General features: G+C 40.0%; 1 protein-coding gene across 1 annotated transcript in view; it reads right to left on the reverse strand.

The window, feature by feature from the left end:
• Window positions 1–18,742, reverse strand: part of LOC130833954 (signal-regulatory protein beta-1-like) — a 50,826-nt gene extending 32,084 nt beyond the window's left edge. The window contains exons 1-5 of the mRNA XM_057704072.1: window positions 18,686–18,742; window positions 15,321–15,504; window positions 12,771–12,865; window positions 11,499–11,739; window positions 11,314–11,387 (exon numbers count right to left, since the gene is read on the reverse strand). Coding sequence (XP_057560055.1) covers window positions 11,314–11,387; window positions 11,499–11,739; window positions 12,771–12,865; window positions 15,321–15,504; window positions 18,686–18,742 — 651 coding nt within the window. The remainder of the gene's footprint in view (window positions 1–11,313; window positions 11,388–11,498; window positions 11,740–12,770; window positions 12,866–15,320; window positions 15,505–18,685) is intronic.
• Window positions 18,743–19,850: the final 1,108 nt, after the last annotated feature.

The following is a 19,850-nucleotide window of genomic DNA, read 5'->3' on the forward strand; positions in this document are numbered from 1 at the left end:
GCACCTAAAAATATAAAGCAAATATTAACAGATGGAGAATTTGGCAATAATGCAACAATAGCAGATGACTTTAACACCCTTTTGTATCAATGTACAGATTGTCCAGAGAGAAAATCAATAAGGAAACAGTGATCTTAAGTGACACGGTAGACTAGTTGAAATTAATAGATAAACACACAGAAGCAGCAGCATACACACCTTTTAAAGTGCACATGGAACACTCTCCAGGGTAGATCACATGCTAGGCCACAAATCAAGTTGCAACAAATTCAAGAGAATAGAAATTAGATCAAGCATTTTTGACAGCCACAATGGTATGAAAGTAAAATGATTACAGGGAGAAAAATTGGAAAAGCACAAGCACATGGAGACTAAAAGAACTTGCTACTAAAAACCCAATGGAGAGCTTTTATCATAAATGGATGTTGAACTTTGTCAAAAGCTTTTTCTGCATCTATTGAAATGATCATATGGTTTTTATCCTTCAATTTGTTGATGTGATGTATCACGTTGATTGATTTGCGTATATTGAAGAATCCTTGCATCCCAGGGATAAACCCCACTTGATCGTGGTGTATGATTTTTTTAATGTGCTGTTGCAGTCTGTTAGCTAGTATTTTGTTGAGGATTTTTGCATCTATATTCATCAGTGATATTGGTCTGTAGTTTTCTTTTTTTGTGACATCTTTGCCTGGTTTTGGTATCAGGGTGATGGTAGCCTCATAGAATGAGTTTGGGAGTGCTCCGCCTTCTGCAATATTTTGGAAGAGTTTGAGAAGGATAGGTGTTAACTCTTCTCGAAATGTTTGATAGAATTCGCCTGTGAATCCATCTGGTCCTGGGCTTTTGTGTGTTGGGAGATTTTGAATCACTGCCTCAATTTCTGTACTTGTGATTGGTCTGTTCATGGTTTCTATTTCTTCCTGGTTCAGTCTTGGAAGATTGTATTTTTCTAAGAATGTATCCATTTCTTCCAGGTTATCCAATTGATTGGCATAGAGTTGCTTGTAGTAGTCTCTCATGATGTTTTGTATTTCTGAGGTGTCCGTTGTGACTTCTCCTTTTTCATTTCTAATTCTGTTGATTTGCATCTTCTCCCTTTTTTTCTTGATGAGTCTGGCTAATGGTTTATCAATTTTGTTTTTCTTCTCAAAGAACCAGCTTTTAGTTTTATTTATTTTTCTTATGGTTTCTTTCCTTTCTTTTTCATTTATTTCTGCTCTGATCTTTATGATTTCTTTCCTTCTGCTCTCCAGAAAATGGGCATAGAAGGAAATTACCTCAACATCATAAAAGCCATATATGACAAACCAAAAGCCAACATTGTTCTCAATGGAGAAAAACTGGAAGAATTCCCTCTAAGAACAGGAACAAGACAAGGGTGTCCACTCTCACCACTGTTATTCAACATAGTTTTGGAAGTGTTAGCCACAGCAATCAGAGAAGAAAAAGAAATTAAAGGAATCCAAATTGGAAAAGAAGAAGTCAAATTATCACTCTTTGCAGATGACATGATAGTATATATAGAAAACCCTAAAGACTCTACCAGAAAACTGCTAGCACTCATTGATGAGTTTAGTAAAATAGCTGCATACAAAATTAATGCACAGAAATCTCTTGCATTCCTATACACTAACAACGGAAGAGCAGAAAGAGAAATTAAGGAAACTCTCCCATTCACCATTGCAACAAAAAGAATCAAATACCTAGGAATAAACCTGCCTAAGGAGGCAAAAGATCTGTATGCAGAAAACTTTAAGACATTGAGGAAAGAAATCGAAGATGACACCAACAGATGGAGGGACATACCATGTTCCTGGATTGGAAGAATCAACATCGTGAAAATGACTGTACTACCCAAAGCAATTTACAGATTTAATGCAATCCCGATCAGATTACCAATGGCATTTTTCACAGAACTAGAGCAAGAAATCTTACGATTTGTATGGAAACGCAAAAGACCCCGAATAGCCAAAGCAATCTTGAGAAGGAAAAATGGAGTTGGTGGAATCAGGCTTCCTGACTTCAAACTATACTACAAGGCCAGAGTGATCAAGACAGTATGGTACTGGCACAAAAATAGAAAGGAAGATCAATGGAATAGAATAGAGAACTCAGAAGTAAGCCCAAACACATATGGGCACCTGATCTTTGACAAAGGAGGCACGAGTATACAATGGAAAAAAGACAGCCTCTTCAATAAGTGGTGCTGGGAAAATTGGACAGCAACATGTAAAAGAATGAAATTAGAACACTTCCTAACACCATACACAAAAATAAACTCCAAATGGATTAAAGACCTACATGCAAGGCCAGACACTAGAAAACTCCTAGAGGAAAACATAGGCAGAACACTCTTTGACATACATCAAAGCAACATCCTTTTTGACCCACCTCCTAGAATCATGGAAATCAAATCAAGAATAAACAAATGGGACCTCATGAAACTTAAAAGCTTTTCCACAGTGAAAGAAACCATAAACAAGACTAAAAGGCAACCCTCAGAATGGGAAAAAATAATTGCCTATGAAACAGCGGACAAAGGATTAACCTCCAAAATATACAAGCAGCTCATGCAGCTTCATACCAAAGAAGCAAATAACCCAATCCACAAATGGGCAGAAGACCTAAATAGACAATTCTCCAAAGAAGACATACAGATGGCCAACAAACACATGAAAAGATGCTCAACATCACTCATCATCAGAGAAATGCAAGTCAAAGCCACAATGAGGTATCACCTCACACCAATCAGAATGGCCATCATCACAAAGTCTGGAAACAACAAATGTTGGAGAGGGTGTGGAGAAAAGGGAACTCTCCTGCACTGTTGGTGGGACTGTAAGTTGGTACAGCCACTGTGGAAAACAATTTGGAGGTTCCTTAAAATACTACAAATAGAACTACCATATGATCCAGTAATCCCACTCCTGGGCATATACCCAAAGAAAACCATAATCCCAAAAGAAACTTGTACCATAATGTTTATTGCAGCACTCTTTACAATAGCCAGGATATGGAAGCAACCTAAATGCCCATCAACAAATGAATGGATACAGAAGATGTGGCATATATATACAATGGAATATTACTCAGGTATAAAAAGGGATGAGATGGAGCTATATGTAATGAGGTGGATAGAACTACAATCTGTCATACAGAGTGAAGTAAGTCAGAAAGAGAAGGACAAATATTGTATGCTAACTCACATATACGGAATCTAAAAATGGTACTGATGAACTCAGTGACAAGAACAAGGAAGCAGATACAGAGAATGGACTGGAGAACTCGAGGTATGGGAGGGGGCAGGGGGGTCAAGGGGAAACTGAGAAGAAGCGAGAGAGTAGCACAGACATATATATACTACCAACTGTAAAATAGTCAGTGGGAAGTTGTTGTATAACAAAGGGAGTCCAACTCGAGGATGGAAGATGCCTTAGAGGACTGGGGCAGGGAGGGTGGGGGGGACTCGAGGGGGGGGCGTCAAGGAAGGGAGGGAATATGGGGATATGTGTATAAAAACAGTTGATTGAACCTGGTGTACCCCCCCAAAAAAAAAAAAAACCCAATGGAACAATGAAGAAATCAAAGAGGTAATCAAAAAATATCATAAGACAAATGAAAATAAAAACAAAACTTTCCAAAATCTATGGATATGGCAAAAATAGTTTGAAGAGGGATGATTATAGCAATACAGGCCTACTTCAAGAAACAAGGAAAATCTCAATTAAACAACCTGACCTACCATATAAGTGAATTAGGAAATGGGGAACAGACAAAGCCAAAAGTCAGCAGAAGGAAGGAAATAATAAAGATCAGAGAGGATATAAATAAAATAGAGACAAAAAAATAGAAAAGATAAATGAAACAAAGAACAGGTTTTTTGAAAAGATAAACAAAAGTGATGAACCTTTAGCCAGGCTGATCAAGAAGATAAGACAGTGGACCAAAATAAACAAAACAAGAAAAGACAAAAGAGAAATAACAACTGATATCACAGATACAGAAAAAAATCATGAGAATACGATGAAGATCTATAGCCCAACAAATTAGACAACCTAGAAGACATGAACAAATTTCTAGAAACATACAACTTTCCAAAACTGAATCAGGATGAAATAGGCACACAGATCATGGGTAGTGAAAATGGATTTTAATTTTAAAACTGCCAGCATACCTAAAGTCCAGGACCTAAAGTCCTGTGAAGAAGAGCTAATGCTATCCTTCTCAAACTATTCCAAATATTGAAGAGGATGAAATGCTACAAAATTCATTCCACGAGATCACCATTACTCTGACACCAAAACCAGGCAAACACACTACAAGAAAAAGAAACTTACACCCCAATATCCCTAAAGAATACAGATGAAAAAATCAAATAAACAAAATATTAGCAAACGGATTCAACAATATATTAGAAAGATCATATACCATGACCAAGTGGGATGTATGCAGGGGATGCAAGGATGGTTCAGTATTCTCATATCAGTGTAATAAACCACAGCAACGAAAGGAAGGATAAAAATCACATGAGCTTCTCTATAGACACAGGAAAAGCCTTGGGCAAAATTTACCATCCATTCACAGTAAAAACTCTCATCATAGTTGAGATAAACAGAATATATCTCAACAAACTAAAAGTTATTTATGACAAACCCATAGCTAACATTTCAGTATTGGAAAGCTGAAGCCTTCCCACTAAATTCTGGGACAAGACAAGGATGCCTATTCTTACCAATTGTATTTAACACAGTATTGGATGTTCTAGCCACAACAGTAGACAAGAAAAAGGAACAAAAGGTGTCCAAATTGGAAGGGAAGAAAATAAACCTGTCAATATTTTCAGATGACATGATACCATCTAGACAAAACCCTAAAGTCACTACACACACACACACACAGACATGCACACATACACACAAACAGTATTAGAACTAAAATATGAATTCAGTAACACTTCAGGATACAAGATTAATATATAGGAATCTGCTGCCTTTCTATACACCAACAATGAATTCTCAGAAAGAGAAAAAGAAGAAAACAATCTCACTTCAAAAAGCATCAAAAAGAATATACTCATAACACCTAGGAATAAACTTATACAAGGAGATGAAAGACTTACACTCTGAAATCCATAAAACCCTGATGAAAGAAATTGAAGACAATGCAAAGGAATGGAATGATATCCCAGGTTCCTGTATTGGAAGTATCAACATGGTGAAAATGACTATACTACCCAAAGCAATTTACAGATTCAATGCAATCCCTATCAAATTACCAATGGTATTTTTCACAGAACTAGAAGAAGAAATCTTATGATTTGTATGGAAATGAAAAAGCCCCCAGATAAGCAAAGCAATCTTGGAAGGAAAGACGCAGCTGGTGGAATCAGGCTCCCTGACTTCAAACTATGCTACAAGGCTACAGTGAACAAGACAGTATGGTACTGGAACAAAAACAAGAATATAGATCAATGGAAGAGGATAGAGACCCCAGAGATAAACCCATGCACGTATGCGCACCTTATCTTTCACAATGGAGGCAAAAATATACAATGCAGGAAAGAGAGTCTCTTCAATAAACGGTGCTGGGAAAACTGGGCAGCTACATTTAAAAAAATGAAATTAGAACACTTCATAACACCATATACAAAAATAAACTCAAAATGGATTAAAGACCTAAATGTAAGACCAGACAATATACAACTCCTAGAGGAAAACATAGGCAGAACACTCTATGGCATACATCAAAGCAAGATCCTTTTTGAACCACCTCTTAGAATAATGGAAATAAAATCAAAAATTAACAAATGGGCCCTAATGAAACTTGAAAGATTTTACACAGAGAAAGAAACCAAAAACAACACAAGAAGACAACCCTCAGAATGGCAGAAAATATTTGCCAATGAAGCAACAGACAAAGGACTAATTTCCAAAATATGTAAGCATCTCATGTAACTCAAATCAAGAAAGCAAATAACCCAATCCACAAATGGGCTGAAAACCTAAGTAGACATTTCTCCAAAGAAGACATGCACAAAACTAACAAACACATGAAAAGATGCTCAACATCACTAATCATTAGAGAAAAGCAAGTCAAAGCCACAATGAGGTATCACCTCCTTCTGGTCACAATGGCCATCATCAAAAAATCTAAAAATAGTAAATGCTGTGGAGGATGCAGAGAAAAGGCAACTCTCCTGTGCTCTTGGTGGGAATGTAAATTGTTACAGCCACTATGGAAAACTGTAAGGACCTTCCTTAAAAAACTAAAACTAGACCTACCATATGACCCAGCATTCCCACTCCTGGGCATATACCCTGAGAAAATCATAATCCAAAAAGAAACATGTACCACAAAGTTTGTTGCAGCACTATTTACAATACCCAGGACTTGGAAGCAACCTAAATGTCCATCAACAGATGAATGGATAAAGAAGATGGGGCACATATATACAATGGAATATTACTCAGCCATAAAAAGGAATGAAACTGAGTTATTTGTAGTGAGGTGGATGGACCTAGAGTCTGTCATACAGAGTGAAGTAAGGCAGAAAGAGAAAAAGAAATATCGTAAGCTAACTCATATATATGGAATCTAAAAAAATGGTAGTGATGAAACCAGTGACAGGGCAAGAATAAAGATGCAGACGTAGAGAACGGACTTGAGGACATGGGTTGGGGGGTGAAGGTGAAGCTGGGTTGAAATGAAACAGGAGCATTGACATATATACACTGCCAAATGTAAAATAGATAGCTACTGGGAAGCTGCTTCATAACGCAGGGAGATCAACTGGATGATGGGTGATGACTTAGAGGGCTGGGATAGGGAAGGTGGAAAGGAGTCATGGGCGGGAGGGGATATGCAGATATATGTATAAATACAGCTGATTCACTTTGTTGTACAGCAAAAACTGGCACAACAGTGTAAGGCAATTATATTCCAATAAAGAGCTTAAAAATAAAATAAATTATCATCAAAAACAATTTACTCATAATACCTAGGAATAAAGTTATACAAGGAGATGAAAGAGCTATACTCTGAAATCTATAAAACACTGATGCAGGAAATTGAAGACAATGCAAAGAAATGGAAAGATATCCCATGTTCTTGGACTGGAAAAACTAATATTGTTAAAATGTTTATACTACCCAAAAAAATCTATAGATTTAATACAATCTTTATCAAAATATCCATGACATTTTTCACATAGGTAGAAAACAAATAATCCTAAATTTATATGAAACCACAAAAGACCCCGAATTGCCAAAGCAATCTTGGGAAATAAAGAACAAGCTTGTAGTATAGTCTGAAGTCTTTCTCACTTCAGACTATACTACACAGCTACTGGCACAAAACAGCCACAAAGATTGATGGAGAAGAATAGAGAGCCTAGAGATAAATCCACACACTGATGGTCAAGTAATCTATGGCAAAGAATGCAGGAATATACAATGGAGAATAGGCAGTTTCTTCACAAAGTAGTGCTGGGGAAATTAGACAGCTACATGTAAAAGAATGAAATTAGAACATTCCTTCACATCATACACAAAAATAAATTTTAACTGAATTAAAGAACAAAACTGTAAACATAAAACTCCTAGAAGAGAACATAGGCAGAACACTCTTTGACATAGATTGTAGCAATACTTTTTGGATCTGTCTCCTAAGGCAAAACAAACAAAAGCAAAAGTAATTGAATGAGACCTAACTAAAATGAAAAGGTTTTGCACAGAAAAGGAAACCACTGACAAAACAAAAAGACAACCTACTGAATGGAAGAAAATATTTTGCAAATAATATGACTGATAAGGGGTTAATACCCAAAATATAGAAACAGATCATAAAATTCAATATGAAAAAAACAACCTGATTGAAAAATGGAAAGAACACCTGAGTAGACATTTTTCCAAAGAAGACATGAAGATGGCCCACAGGCATGTGAAACATGCTCAACATCACTAATCACCAGAAAATGCAAACTTTAAACCACAATGAGACATCACCTTACACCTGTCAAAATGGCTATCATGAAAAATTCTACAAAGAACAAATGTTGGTGAGGATGTGGAGAAAAGGAAACCATAGTACACGTTTGGTGGCATTGTCAATTGATGCAGCCACTCTGTAAAGGAGTGTGGAGGGTCCTCAAAAAAGTAAAAATGGAACTACCTTATAACCCAGCAATTCCACTCTATTCAAAGAAAACAAAAACACTACTTTGGAAAGATACACGCACCACAATGTTCATATGAGCATTATCTATAATAGTTGAGAAATGGAAGCAACATATGTGTTTATCAACAGATGAATGGGTAAAAAAGATGTGGTGTATATATAACATATATATATTTATAATACATTATACATACATATATATATAATGGAAAATACTTAGTCATTTAAAAAAGTGAAATTCTGCTATTTGCAACAATGTGGATGGACTGCAGTTTATTATGCTTAGTAAGATAAGTCAGACGGAGAAGGGTAAGTACTCTGTTATCACTTATATGTGAAATCTAAAAAATAAAACGGATGACTATAACAAAACAGAAAGAGACTCATAGGTGTAGAGAATAAACTAGTAGTTACCAGTGGGGAGAGGGAAGTGGATCAAGAGATACAAACTACTATGTATAAAATAAATAAGCAACAAGGATATATTACACAGCTCAGGAAAATTTAGCCATTATTATGTAGTAATTTTAAATGGAGTATAATCTATAAAAATCTTGAAACACTACGTTGTACACCTGAAACTAACATAATATTGTAAATCAATTATAGTTCAATTTCTAAAAAGCAGAAAATAAAGTAAACTAAAATTCACTGGGGTCAAAAATAGCCACGACAGTTCTGAAGAACAAGAAAAGGTGGGAAGATTTACCCAACTGAGATATTAAAACTTCTTATAAAGCTATTCTAACTAAGACAGGGGAGTTTGGTCAGAGAGATAGACAAGGAGCACAACAAACAAAAACCTCATTAAAAGAACCAGAAATTTATGGAAACTTGAGGTATGGCAAAAGGGCAGTGCACATCAAAAAAAAAAAAAAAAAAAAAACTCAAGAAGATCCCCAAACACACATACACACATACACACACACAAAATAAAGTGAGATCAATGACATAAATGGAAAGAGCAAAGCTTGACCAAGAATTGGAAAAAAAAAATATATATATATATAAAACAAAAGCTCCAAATGATATTAACAGCCTGCTTTGTTGACCACACCAGGAGAGGACTTTCCTATATGTGCCAAGGAACCAAAGATAAGAATATTTGGGCAAAACTGTGTTAGCAAAACACTAGATAAGGATTTAACATCCATCACATAAAAAATCAATACATTGTGGCGTACTCTGGCAATAGAAGCTATATAGAGCAATGAAAATTAACAAAATGACGCTACGTACATTACACGAATAAATCCCACAAACTGTAAGTATAAAAAATTAAAGTCCTATGATGCTGGATGAAGCATAATAGCATTTATATAAAAGTTAAAACATGCCAGTAATAGTGTATACTGCTTAAAAATTTACACATACGTTGTAGAAGTATAAAATCATGATTGACATTATAAATACCAAACTCAGGACATTAATTTTATTTTACTTCTTAGCTCTTTATTGCAATATAATTACCTTACACTGTTGTGTCACTTTTTGCTGTACAACAAAGTGAATCAGCTGTATTTATACATCTATCCCCATATCCCCTCCCTCCGGCGACTCCTTCCCACCCTCCCCATCCTAGCCCTCTAAGTCATCACCCATCATCCAGTTGATCTCCCTGTGTTATGCAGTAGCTTCCCACGAGCTCTGTAGTTTATTTGATAGTGTATGTATATAAATTCTACTGTCTCACTTTGTCCCAGCTTCCCCTTCACCCACCACCCCATGTCCTCAAGTCCGTTCTCTACATCTGCATCTTAACTCTTGCCCTGTCACTGGGAAAGAATAGCCAGCACCATATTTTATTTTAAGATTCCATATAAATGAGTTAGCATATGGTATATGTTTTTCTCTTTCTGGCTTACTTCACTCTATATGACAGACTCTAGGTCCATCCACCTCACTACAAATAACTCATTTTCATTCCTTTTTATGGCTGAGTAATATTCCATTGTATATATGTGCCCCATCTTCTTTATCCATTCATCCGTTCATGTGCATTTAGGTTGCTTCCCTGCAGGACAGTAATTTTAAAATGAACAACAGACCATAACAAAATGTGAACAATTGCAAAGATAGCATAGTAGATAGGTCCATGGATAATTTTTATTATGCTCTGTAAATTTCAAAATAGAAAAATGCTTCTTTAATTTCATGATTTTAAATATATATGTGTTAAAAAATCACACTTGCAAAAGCTCTAGATGTAAGTAAAAAGAACTCTGAAAATTAAAGGGTGTTGATGATCTGGGGCACAATGGGAATCTTTTTTATTGATCTACTTGATTAGCTTTGGGTGGAGGTGAGGCCAGTTTGAAGCTCACAGGATGAGGGTCAGACATTCCGGATCTCCATGACCGAAATCCACCCTTCACTCAGTTCCAAAGCTCAGTCAGATGGAAAGTAGGAGGGTGTGTGGAAGGGATCATGTGTGTGGTGGAGGTGGGGATGGCAGAGTGAAGGATGGGGTGGGGGAGGGGGGTTTTGGTCACCTTCAGTCCTTACAGCTTGTCTCCACTTGAGCCCCTTGCACAGGGCAAAAGGCAGTATATCAACGTATGCAGGAGCTGTAGGGGGAAAGCATCCATTCATTAATTCCACAAATGTTTTTGAGCACACTCTTATGCAGTCACTTTGCTTGACCTGGGTCCATGGCACTGATCAGAAATGAAGTCTTATTAGTCAATACATCCAAGTCCCCCAGATAGATTCCATTAGTTGCTCCTAATAAAACTTTCCTTATTCATTCCAAGGACATATCATGTGATAACTGAGTACATAATGGTTTATGGAGGGGCTGTTTGGAGTTTGGATCTCAAAGCTTGGACCTTTATCCTACCTACACACTTTGGACCTTCACCTCCTGGGTCCGAATGAATGTAACTGTACAAACTTCAAGTTCCAGGGCACTAAATAATGTATGAGAGTTGAAAGCCTTTGAGAATTCCAAGACACAACTGAAGAAAATAAAATTTTTCACAACTCTCCTTTGAGACTGGATCATCGTGTGACTTTTAGGCTCGCCCTGGACACCTCTTGCCAGCCCAGCAAGGTGGCCCTGATCTCCCTCCCTAAGGACTAAGACTGCCATCAACTCACCTGCTACAGGTTCCACCACCTGTGGAAACAGGTTACTATGAAACAGATCACCAGCAGCACTTTGAAGCCCACGAGGAAAGCCACAAAGATAAGGGCAGGCATCTCTGAACCTAAGAGACAATGGGCAGAGGGGATATCACATGGGGCTCCGGGAGTTACTACCTCATTCAACTTGCAGACAGAGGTCACCCAGTTGCTCACAGGTGTAGAGGTGAGATTACCTGAGCTCCCAGTAGGTTTGTATATGCCCTGGGAAGCTGAGAACACTATGGGGCCAGCCTGAATGGGCGGCGGTGCCTTATGCTGCACTTTACAGGGGAGCACACGCTCGGACCTCTGCACCAAGGCATTCACCAACGGCAAGCTTTCCAGGGTGTAGGTCCCATCACTATTCTGCTTGGACGTGGGGTGCTCAGCTCCCTTGAATATATCACAATTCTCCAACCAGGTGAGAGGCATTGTCTACGGATAGAATATCTGCACAAGGGAGGTAATGGCCACCAAATCCAAGGCAGGTGAAGACTGGGACACAGTCACTGGAGGGGGAACTGAGACAGCCCAGAGAAAACAGACAATTACTATAGGAAGTTCACTGTGGGAACCTGGGGACTCTGTGAGGAGGGGATATTCTGCCCAGGGCCTGCCACAGAGAAGGAGTTGCTATTGGTTAACAGATGCATAAGTAAATGCATGACTGAATGAGTGTGGGAATGCATGAGTGAATACATGCTTGGGTGGAAGCATGGAATGATGAAGCCATCCTAATCTTTCCTTTCTTGCCCACGATGGCCATTAAATATGAAAAGGTGACCCTGAATTCCATTTAAGAATCTATGAATCTGTAGACTTACTCCATGACTCGATGAAGATTCCTAGCCTCTAGATACTAATATTTCACGTAGGAAGGAATTTGTGCTTAGAGAAGTTAAGTATTGACCCAAGATCACAAGTGGCAAAGCAGGGGTTATGCCAAAGACAGTGTTTTACCATTTGCTATTCTGACACCCAAATGATAAGGTTACAAGCATTTATGATTGCAGGCTTTTGGGATTATGACCTAACAACATCTAGAATTTTTTCAGCCAGATTTTTCAGCTATGAAGTAAAATGTATGCATACTGATGAAAATTTGGAATATTTTTAAAATACTGAAAAACGTTAAGTGTTTGAGTAGAATTCATAGAAACACACAGCATAGTGCAGTCCTCATGCTAAAGCAAGGAATGGGAACCAGATTCTGGCCTCTGCACTGACACCACAGCCAAAAGCAAGAGCTTGTGCAGGTCACCCTCCCTCTGTTTCCAAGACCCTTATTATGAAATAGTATATGGCCAGACCCAGCTCTCAGGGGCCCAGTGAAGACAGACTTCAACTCTTGGTCTAGGGTAGAGAGAGTAACTCCCTTTATTTAGTGCAATTTGAAAGAACGATGGGTATCTTTTTTCCCCAAATATTGTTTCTTTGCACTCAACCCACCTCAACCTTCTGGTTACCTCAATGATGCTGCTAATGGGGAGGGCGCCAAGCAAGACACCATCCCTAGAAGACTGTTCTCTGTCTTTCTCCATCTGAATACAGGCAGGGGTTCCTACCAAACAAAGAGAAGGACCCTGTGAACAGATTGTGAAGGCCTGGTAACCAGGTGTTGCCCGTGGAGAACAGGCCAGGGCAAGGTACCACCAAGCAAGTGCCATGGGCCCTAGAGGGTGACAAAGGCCAATGAAAGGATGAAGGTCTCAGAGAGAGGAAGGATAGATACCCAGGCACAGTTGGTCATAACTGTCCCCATGCACTGAGAACACTGTTTGAGTCACTGCACTTCTTATTTACTCTTCACAACCAAATGGTATAAACACAAACAGCCACTTGGTATCAGAAAAGACAACAAAAGCCAATAGAAGGACCTTACACAAAAAATCAGGCCCCAGTTTCAATGAAGTTGTCAAAGAGGAATTGATTCAAACGTCAACTTGAACAACATTTCAATTATAAAAATAATTGTAGTTAATTTGTGTATTAATTAAGCATAAAATATAATGACCACTATGCACCAGTTCTTAGAAGGAACAACTGTTGGGAGTGTAAGGAAGTTGACATAATTTTTTTCCTACAAACTTATACCAAGTACAATCAAACTCTTCAATTCAGATTTCACATTCAAACACAATCATCAGAAGGTATTTTTGAAAAGGTATTTGAAATTATTTGACTGTTCTATATATCATAAGGGACCTCTTTCATCAAAGTGTTTCCTTTTGAAGTGTCTGCAGAATCATTAGGATCATAGATTTATTTTCCTTCTTTTATTTTTAAAGGTGGGAAGATTCACCTGGATCCCAGCAGTTCTCAAACATCATTTCCATCAATTACTTGAAATACACTTTCCAAATCTCTGATTTTACTTGGCAATAAATGTGGATTATAATGGCACAGTGTGGTCTGATGCTTGCCACACATCATCAAGGAAAAAATCACCTCCTAGAGCAGAGGGTTTCTGGGCTCCACACCACCTTCTGCAGCGACCGAATCTCAGCGCAGCAGTGCTGGGGGTGCCACGTTCTATCTCAGATTCCTGAAGCTCTTCCCCAGTGCTCTGCCTCAGGATTTCTCCACAACCAGGAAATGCCACCCACCCAATGTGGGCACATCTCAGCCTCCCTCCTCCGTGGGACAATCCCGAGGAATGGTCTACAGAGTTCCTCAGAGGGTCCCCAGTAGCGCTGAGCCTCAGTCACCCACGGGGCACCCAATTCACTCACCCTTTCTGGGGTGTCCCTCCTTCCCTGTCTCAGTCGCTCCATCTCTTATCCCAGCCTCACTGAGTCATATCCCAACCACCTGCACCCAAGACCTAGTTTCAGTCTCTGCCTCCAGGGGAATCTAAATAAAGACACCCACAATGTCATTTCTGTGATGGGAAACCCAATCTGAGATGCAGGCAGGGTTGAGCAGGGAGGATTTAATGAGGAGGCTAATTTATACATAATCAATTCATTTGTGAATATTTTTTATTATCAATGACTTCTGCTTCTCTACACAATTGTCCTAACTCCAGGGAATTATATACAAATACTCAGATAAGGAGGACTCCCTGCATTATCATCTTCCTATTTTACAGTCAGAGAGACTGAGACTCAGAGAACTTAACCAGCAGGAAGTCCCACAGCTGGTGAATAGCCAACTCAGAGCCTGAATTCCTGTCAAAGGTCTCTCACTCACCAGCTTCACACCCTCAGGAAGCCTTCACTTGTTACCCCCTCAGCTCCTTTCTATAAACCATGAATGGGATAAGTAGTACAGAGCAGTTGTACACATGAAATAAGCCAATCCACAGAAGCATGTATATTGACATGTGCTTGATCATTTGAGTCATTCATATCAATATTTTATCCATGTAAAATGATGTGTTTCCTTCCACAGTAATCACAAAAATAAGAAAAGTGTTTTGTAATCTTCATAAAGCTCTATAAATATTTTAGAAATAAATTTTAATGCTGTGTCACCTTGGACGACTCATTTGCCTTCTCTGGGCTTCAGAGTTTCTGTAAACAATGAGATGATTACTAAGCTTCCTAGTAGGTGTGATAGGAAGGAATTTCATGTCATGGGATGTGCAGACCTGTCAGGCATTGATCCAGACCAAGAAAATAAAAATCAACAACAACAAAAAAGACGGAAAATCTACTCTCTTAGCCAGATATGAGTAAGGATAAAAAATCATCATTATATCTAAAATTTAGAAGTTCACAAAGGCCTTTATCCTCTTCATATAAAAAATTATAATAATAAAATTAAATTACCAGAAGGTATTTTGTCTCCATTTTATAGCTGAAAACACTGAGTTCTTGAGAGGTGATTCTAGGAGTAATAACAAAGAATAATAACATTTGCCACTTCTCTGTGCTTGATATGAGCACAGAGGTAAAGTTCATTACTTACCAGTATCATTTCATTGAATTCTTGCCACAACAAACTGAGGCACGTCCCATTTATCAGTCGAGGAAACGAAAGCTCAGAAACGTCAAGCCCAATTCTACACTAACCTGTCTGGACAAAGAGAATATCCTTACCACGGAGGTAGTGGTCCAGTCTGATGGTTTTGTGGGAAAACAGTATGGATCTGTCCTTGGTTTGGCAGAGGACAAGGGAGTGCACATCGTCAGCCTTCAGCAGGATGAGAACACTGCTGGTCATATGGTAGGTGTCTACACAAGTGTGGATGCTGGTCTGGGGATTTCACAGCTGGTGGGCGGTTTTAAGCCAGGTCACAGTAAACCTGACCTGTGGCAAATCTGGACGATGGGAAGGTCAGTTGGATGCTTGTGCATGGCTCAGAGCACTGAAGGGGGCCTTGTAGGGCATAAAAGAGGATGATCCTGCCTGTAGGAGATTCTCCACCTGTGAGAGGATGTGGAGGAACCCAAACCCAATGAGAACAAATCCTTAGCATCTCCATGGAGAAGCCCCACTGCCACCTCTTCCATAGGCTTTAAAGATTATATTCTGATAGGAGTTCAATTATGAAGCTGATATCAGAGGCCAGACAATGTAGCTTCAGGGACCACAACAGTTTGTAAGAAGGCCTGACTCCCACCCACACCTCACCACCACGCTTCCTGACTCTGAGCCCTACCCCAGCGAGTTCTCACTGCAACCCTCGGAGGGAGGATCTGCTCCTATTCCCATCTCACAAATGAGGACTCTGAGGCCCAGAGTCTGGGTAACTTGTCCAAGCTTCACAGAGGATAGTAGAACCAGGATTCTTAGCCAGGAAGTAAGGACCCAGGGTCTGTGCCAAGTGACCAGGCTCAGAGCTGTCCTCACTCCCTGGACAGGGAAAAGCATCTCACTTCTCCCAGGACAGATCATGTGAGGGAGGTGGCCCAGAGAAGGGGTAGGAGCACAGGCTTTGGGGTCACACTCCATGCAGGTTTGCATCCCAGCCCCTCCACTACGTGAGTCTCAACAACTCAACTATCTAAGCCTCAGTTTCCTCATCTGTAAAATGGGGATGATTCTTTATTCGGAGTTAATTAAAAAATTACCTACAGTAACCAGTAAAGAATATGAGACATGTGGGAATCACTCTATAAATAATAACTGTCTTCATCAATTACTCACCACAACCACCTAAGGGATTGTTATTAATTATATTTTTTATGTTAGAGAGAAAAAGGCTGAGCGGGTCATTGACTCACCCAAGGGCCTCACAGCAAACAGAACACATATTCCAACCCAGGAATTCTGACTCCAAGGCAAGGGCACTTTCTATCACAACACAGCTTTCTCAATTTCCATAGCATACCCCAAATAATCAGTGAACTTCAACATTTCCCTACTTTCCCCCCACCATGGTCTGGGCATCATGGAGATGGCCATCAGTCATCACAGAGCACCCTCTGTGTGTCCCAATATCTGGATGCCAAGAAAGGGTCAAGGGAAGGAGTCCCAGCTGGTCCCCACCTGGTGGGCATAACAGTCCTCATTGCTCAGAGGAGGAAACTGAGCTCAGGGATGGCAGTGCTTTGTCTGAGGACTCAGATGATCTGTGGAAGCTCTGAAAGGTGACACTGATCCATTTCACTTGAAAGTTTGGGCACCTCCAAACATAAGAGCTCATGTCTGCTTCAGGGCCATGAGGGTCTCAGTAGGGAGGAGAGGCTTAAATGGAGAAAATCCTTGCGCCAGACTTGCAAGAGACCCCATAGTTTCAGGGCCGACTGTGGGAACTGAATGAGGCTTGCAGACATGACAATTCAGGAAGAAATAAAGAAGATATTTAAGAGGGATTTTGAAAAAGAATTGAGATAACACTAAGACATGTATTCTGAGGCAGAATGCAGGGGGAAAATACATAGAAAAAAAATGGAATTTGTGAACAGACAGCCCTGCCTCTAATCCCCACTTTGCTATTCAAGACCCCTGAGACTTGTCCCTCTGCTGCCTGTCCCAGACGTCATACATCACACAACGCACATGAAGATGCCTGGAACACAGTAAGTGTTCCTCGAGTGTCAGCAAACATGACCAGATGCACAAAGGTGGGAGTGTGTTAAGGGGTGCGAACTGAAGAAGGGGTTTAGGGATCAGGCTGAGGTGTTACTGCAAAGGCAGGTTAACACCAAACAGGAGGGTGGCCTGATGCCAGGAAAGAAAGTTTCCCTTTCCCACAGCAGACCACAGACACATTAAACAGCTGCCAGGTTGGGGGTGGGGCGTAGAATCAAAATGATGTTCTCAGGAGGTTAACCTTGCAGCTCCATGTGTGCAGGCAAAGGAGAAAAATTAGACACAACAAAAAACCTGGAGGGGAGTCAAGAAAGAAATAAGGTAACTTGTTTCTGATCAGAAAGAATCAGTTTGGAGTTTTTCACCCAGAACTGTGTATCCTACTGGGTGGGCATTTTTCTGGTTTCTGCTGGACAGGGAGAAAGGTATGGAGAAGTTTAAATATAGTGGGGTTATTCCATGTGAGAATTCTTAGAGCAGGCAGAAAAGGCCAGTTGTTTCAGGGAGAGATGGAATGCAGGGTGTGTGCTCCTGTGCTGAAGATGTGTGGTCCTGGAGCCCAGCATCTCTTACACATTTTTTGCTGTTGGTAGCTTGGGCGATAATACATGCTACAGGCACAGAAGTTCCCACTACCTGTAGGGAGCTTTCCTTCCCCACACTCTGCTTTATGCCTGCTTGGCAGAGAACTGGCTAATCCAAATCCGGATCCTACCTTTTCTCCACCTCTTCCCCCTCCCCAAAACTGCTGCCCTTCTGCCTAGTCTTTCATTCTCCCAAACTGACTCACCTATCAATGTGGGACCATAAAAAGCCCCTGCCTCCTCTGGTCTGAACTGCTAGCAGGCAGCTCCCCCTTGTGGAGAAAGTCACCTGAGGCTACAAAGGATGAGATAGGGAGGAGGAGAAAGGATTAGGATGGGGAAGAAAGATGGAGAAAGAGCAGGAGGAGGTGAAGCGATGGGGGGGTGGGGCAGAAGTGGAAGAAGAAATTCAAAACTAGTAGAGAGAATGAGAATCTCAAACATGCATTCCCCCAACGTCCATGCCAACCCTGTTTCCCAGCTAAGCCAGTCAAGAATAATTCTGCCCTCTCTTTAAAATTGACTTCCAACAACTTCCATATGAACCAGTATTGAATAAAACCTTCCTAGAAGGCATTTTGGTCCAAAGCTGTCCTTAGTGTCTACTGTTTCCTGCAGTCAAGTGTTCAGACAGACAACTTTCTACCCAAAGAGTATATGGCATTGGGGATGGAAGGCCAACTCCTTCTTCTGGAGGAGGTTGTAGGGAATGGAGGAATGAAATTTGGGGATGACTTCCTGAGAGTTTCATCACCAGCTCAGGTGTCCTCCCTTCATTCACCTTCATCCCTGGCTACCCTGAATCCTTGACCTACCACTGTCTGCACCCCAGGCAGATGACAGGTATCTTCACACTTGACATTCCCAGCCATGCTGCCCAGAGGGGCCGGCAAGAGGCTGCATCCACCTTGTTCCAGACTGGATGTCTGAGCCTACAGGGTGATGTTGGCCTGGACAGGGGGCTGCTCATCCTGCAGCACCCAACAGACAAAGTTATTTCTCTCCAGCGTGACCTCTCCCTACCAGGTGTGCTCTAGAGTTTAGGTGCCATCTGGACTTCTGGCCACCTGAAAGGACTTCATGGTCTGTGTCTTGTCCCTGCTCTCCTTCCAGGTGAGGTGCAGGAGGAGGGATAGAAGTGGCTCGCATGGCACATGAGAGTCACTCTCTGATGCACATATGTATCCCACAGGGATTGATGGTGACCTTCAGGGTGCGGACAACTGAACACAAGAACAAAAAAAAGCATCCAGTGAAATTACCCCTGCCTGCCTGCTCTCTATGTCTTCTTGTCCCAGGAACCAGTGTCAAGATCTATCACTTTCAAAAAAGTTACCTTTTAAAAATATTAAAGAAATATGTTTTTCTTTGATGCTCAATGTAAGGCAAATAGAGCTAAATGTTAATATTAATTAAATAAGAGTAGGGATATTAGAGCACTGCTTTCTGTATCCATGATTTTTGGTATGTTGTTTTTGGTTTTATTTGTCTCAAGGCATTTTCTAATTTCCTCCATGATTTCTTGTTTCATATATTGGTTATTTGAGAGTGTGCTGTTTAATTTTCACTTTTTTTTGTTTTCCTCTTCTCCTTCTGTTCCTGATTTGTAATTTCTTCCCATTGTAATCAGAAAAGATACTTTCTATAATCACAATTGCTTAAAGTTTGTGAAGACTTTTTTGTTTCCTATCATATGGTCTATCCTGAGGATGTTCCACATGCACTTGAGAAGAGTATATAATCTACTGTTATTGGGTGGAATGTTCTATACATATCTGTGAAGTCCAACTGATCTACATTGTTATTCAAGTCCTCTCCATCCTTATTAATATTCATTCAGGTTATTCATTTATCATAGAAAGTGAGGTATTAAATTCTCTTTCTATTATTTTCTTGTGTCTAGTTCTCCCTTCCATTCTGGCAAAGTTTGCTTCTTATATTTAGAGCTCTGTCATTTGCTGCACAAATATTAGGTATATT

The sequence above is a fragment of the Hippopotamus amphibius genome, chromosome 12 (assembly GCF_030028045.1).
Source record: "Hippopotamus amphibius kiboko isolate mHipAmp2 chromosome 12, mHipAmp2.hap2, whole genome shotgun sequence".
NCBI lineage: Eukaryota > Metazoa > Chordata > Mammalia > Artiodactyla > Hippopotamidae > Hippopotamus > Hippopotamus amphibius.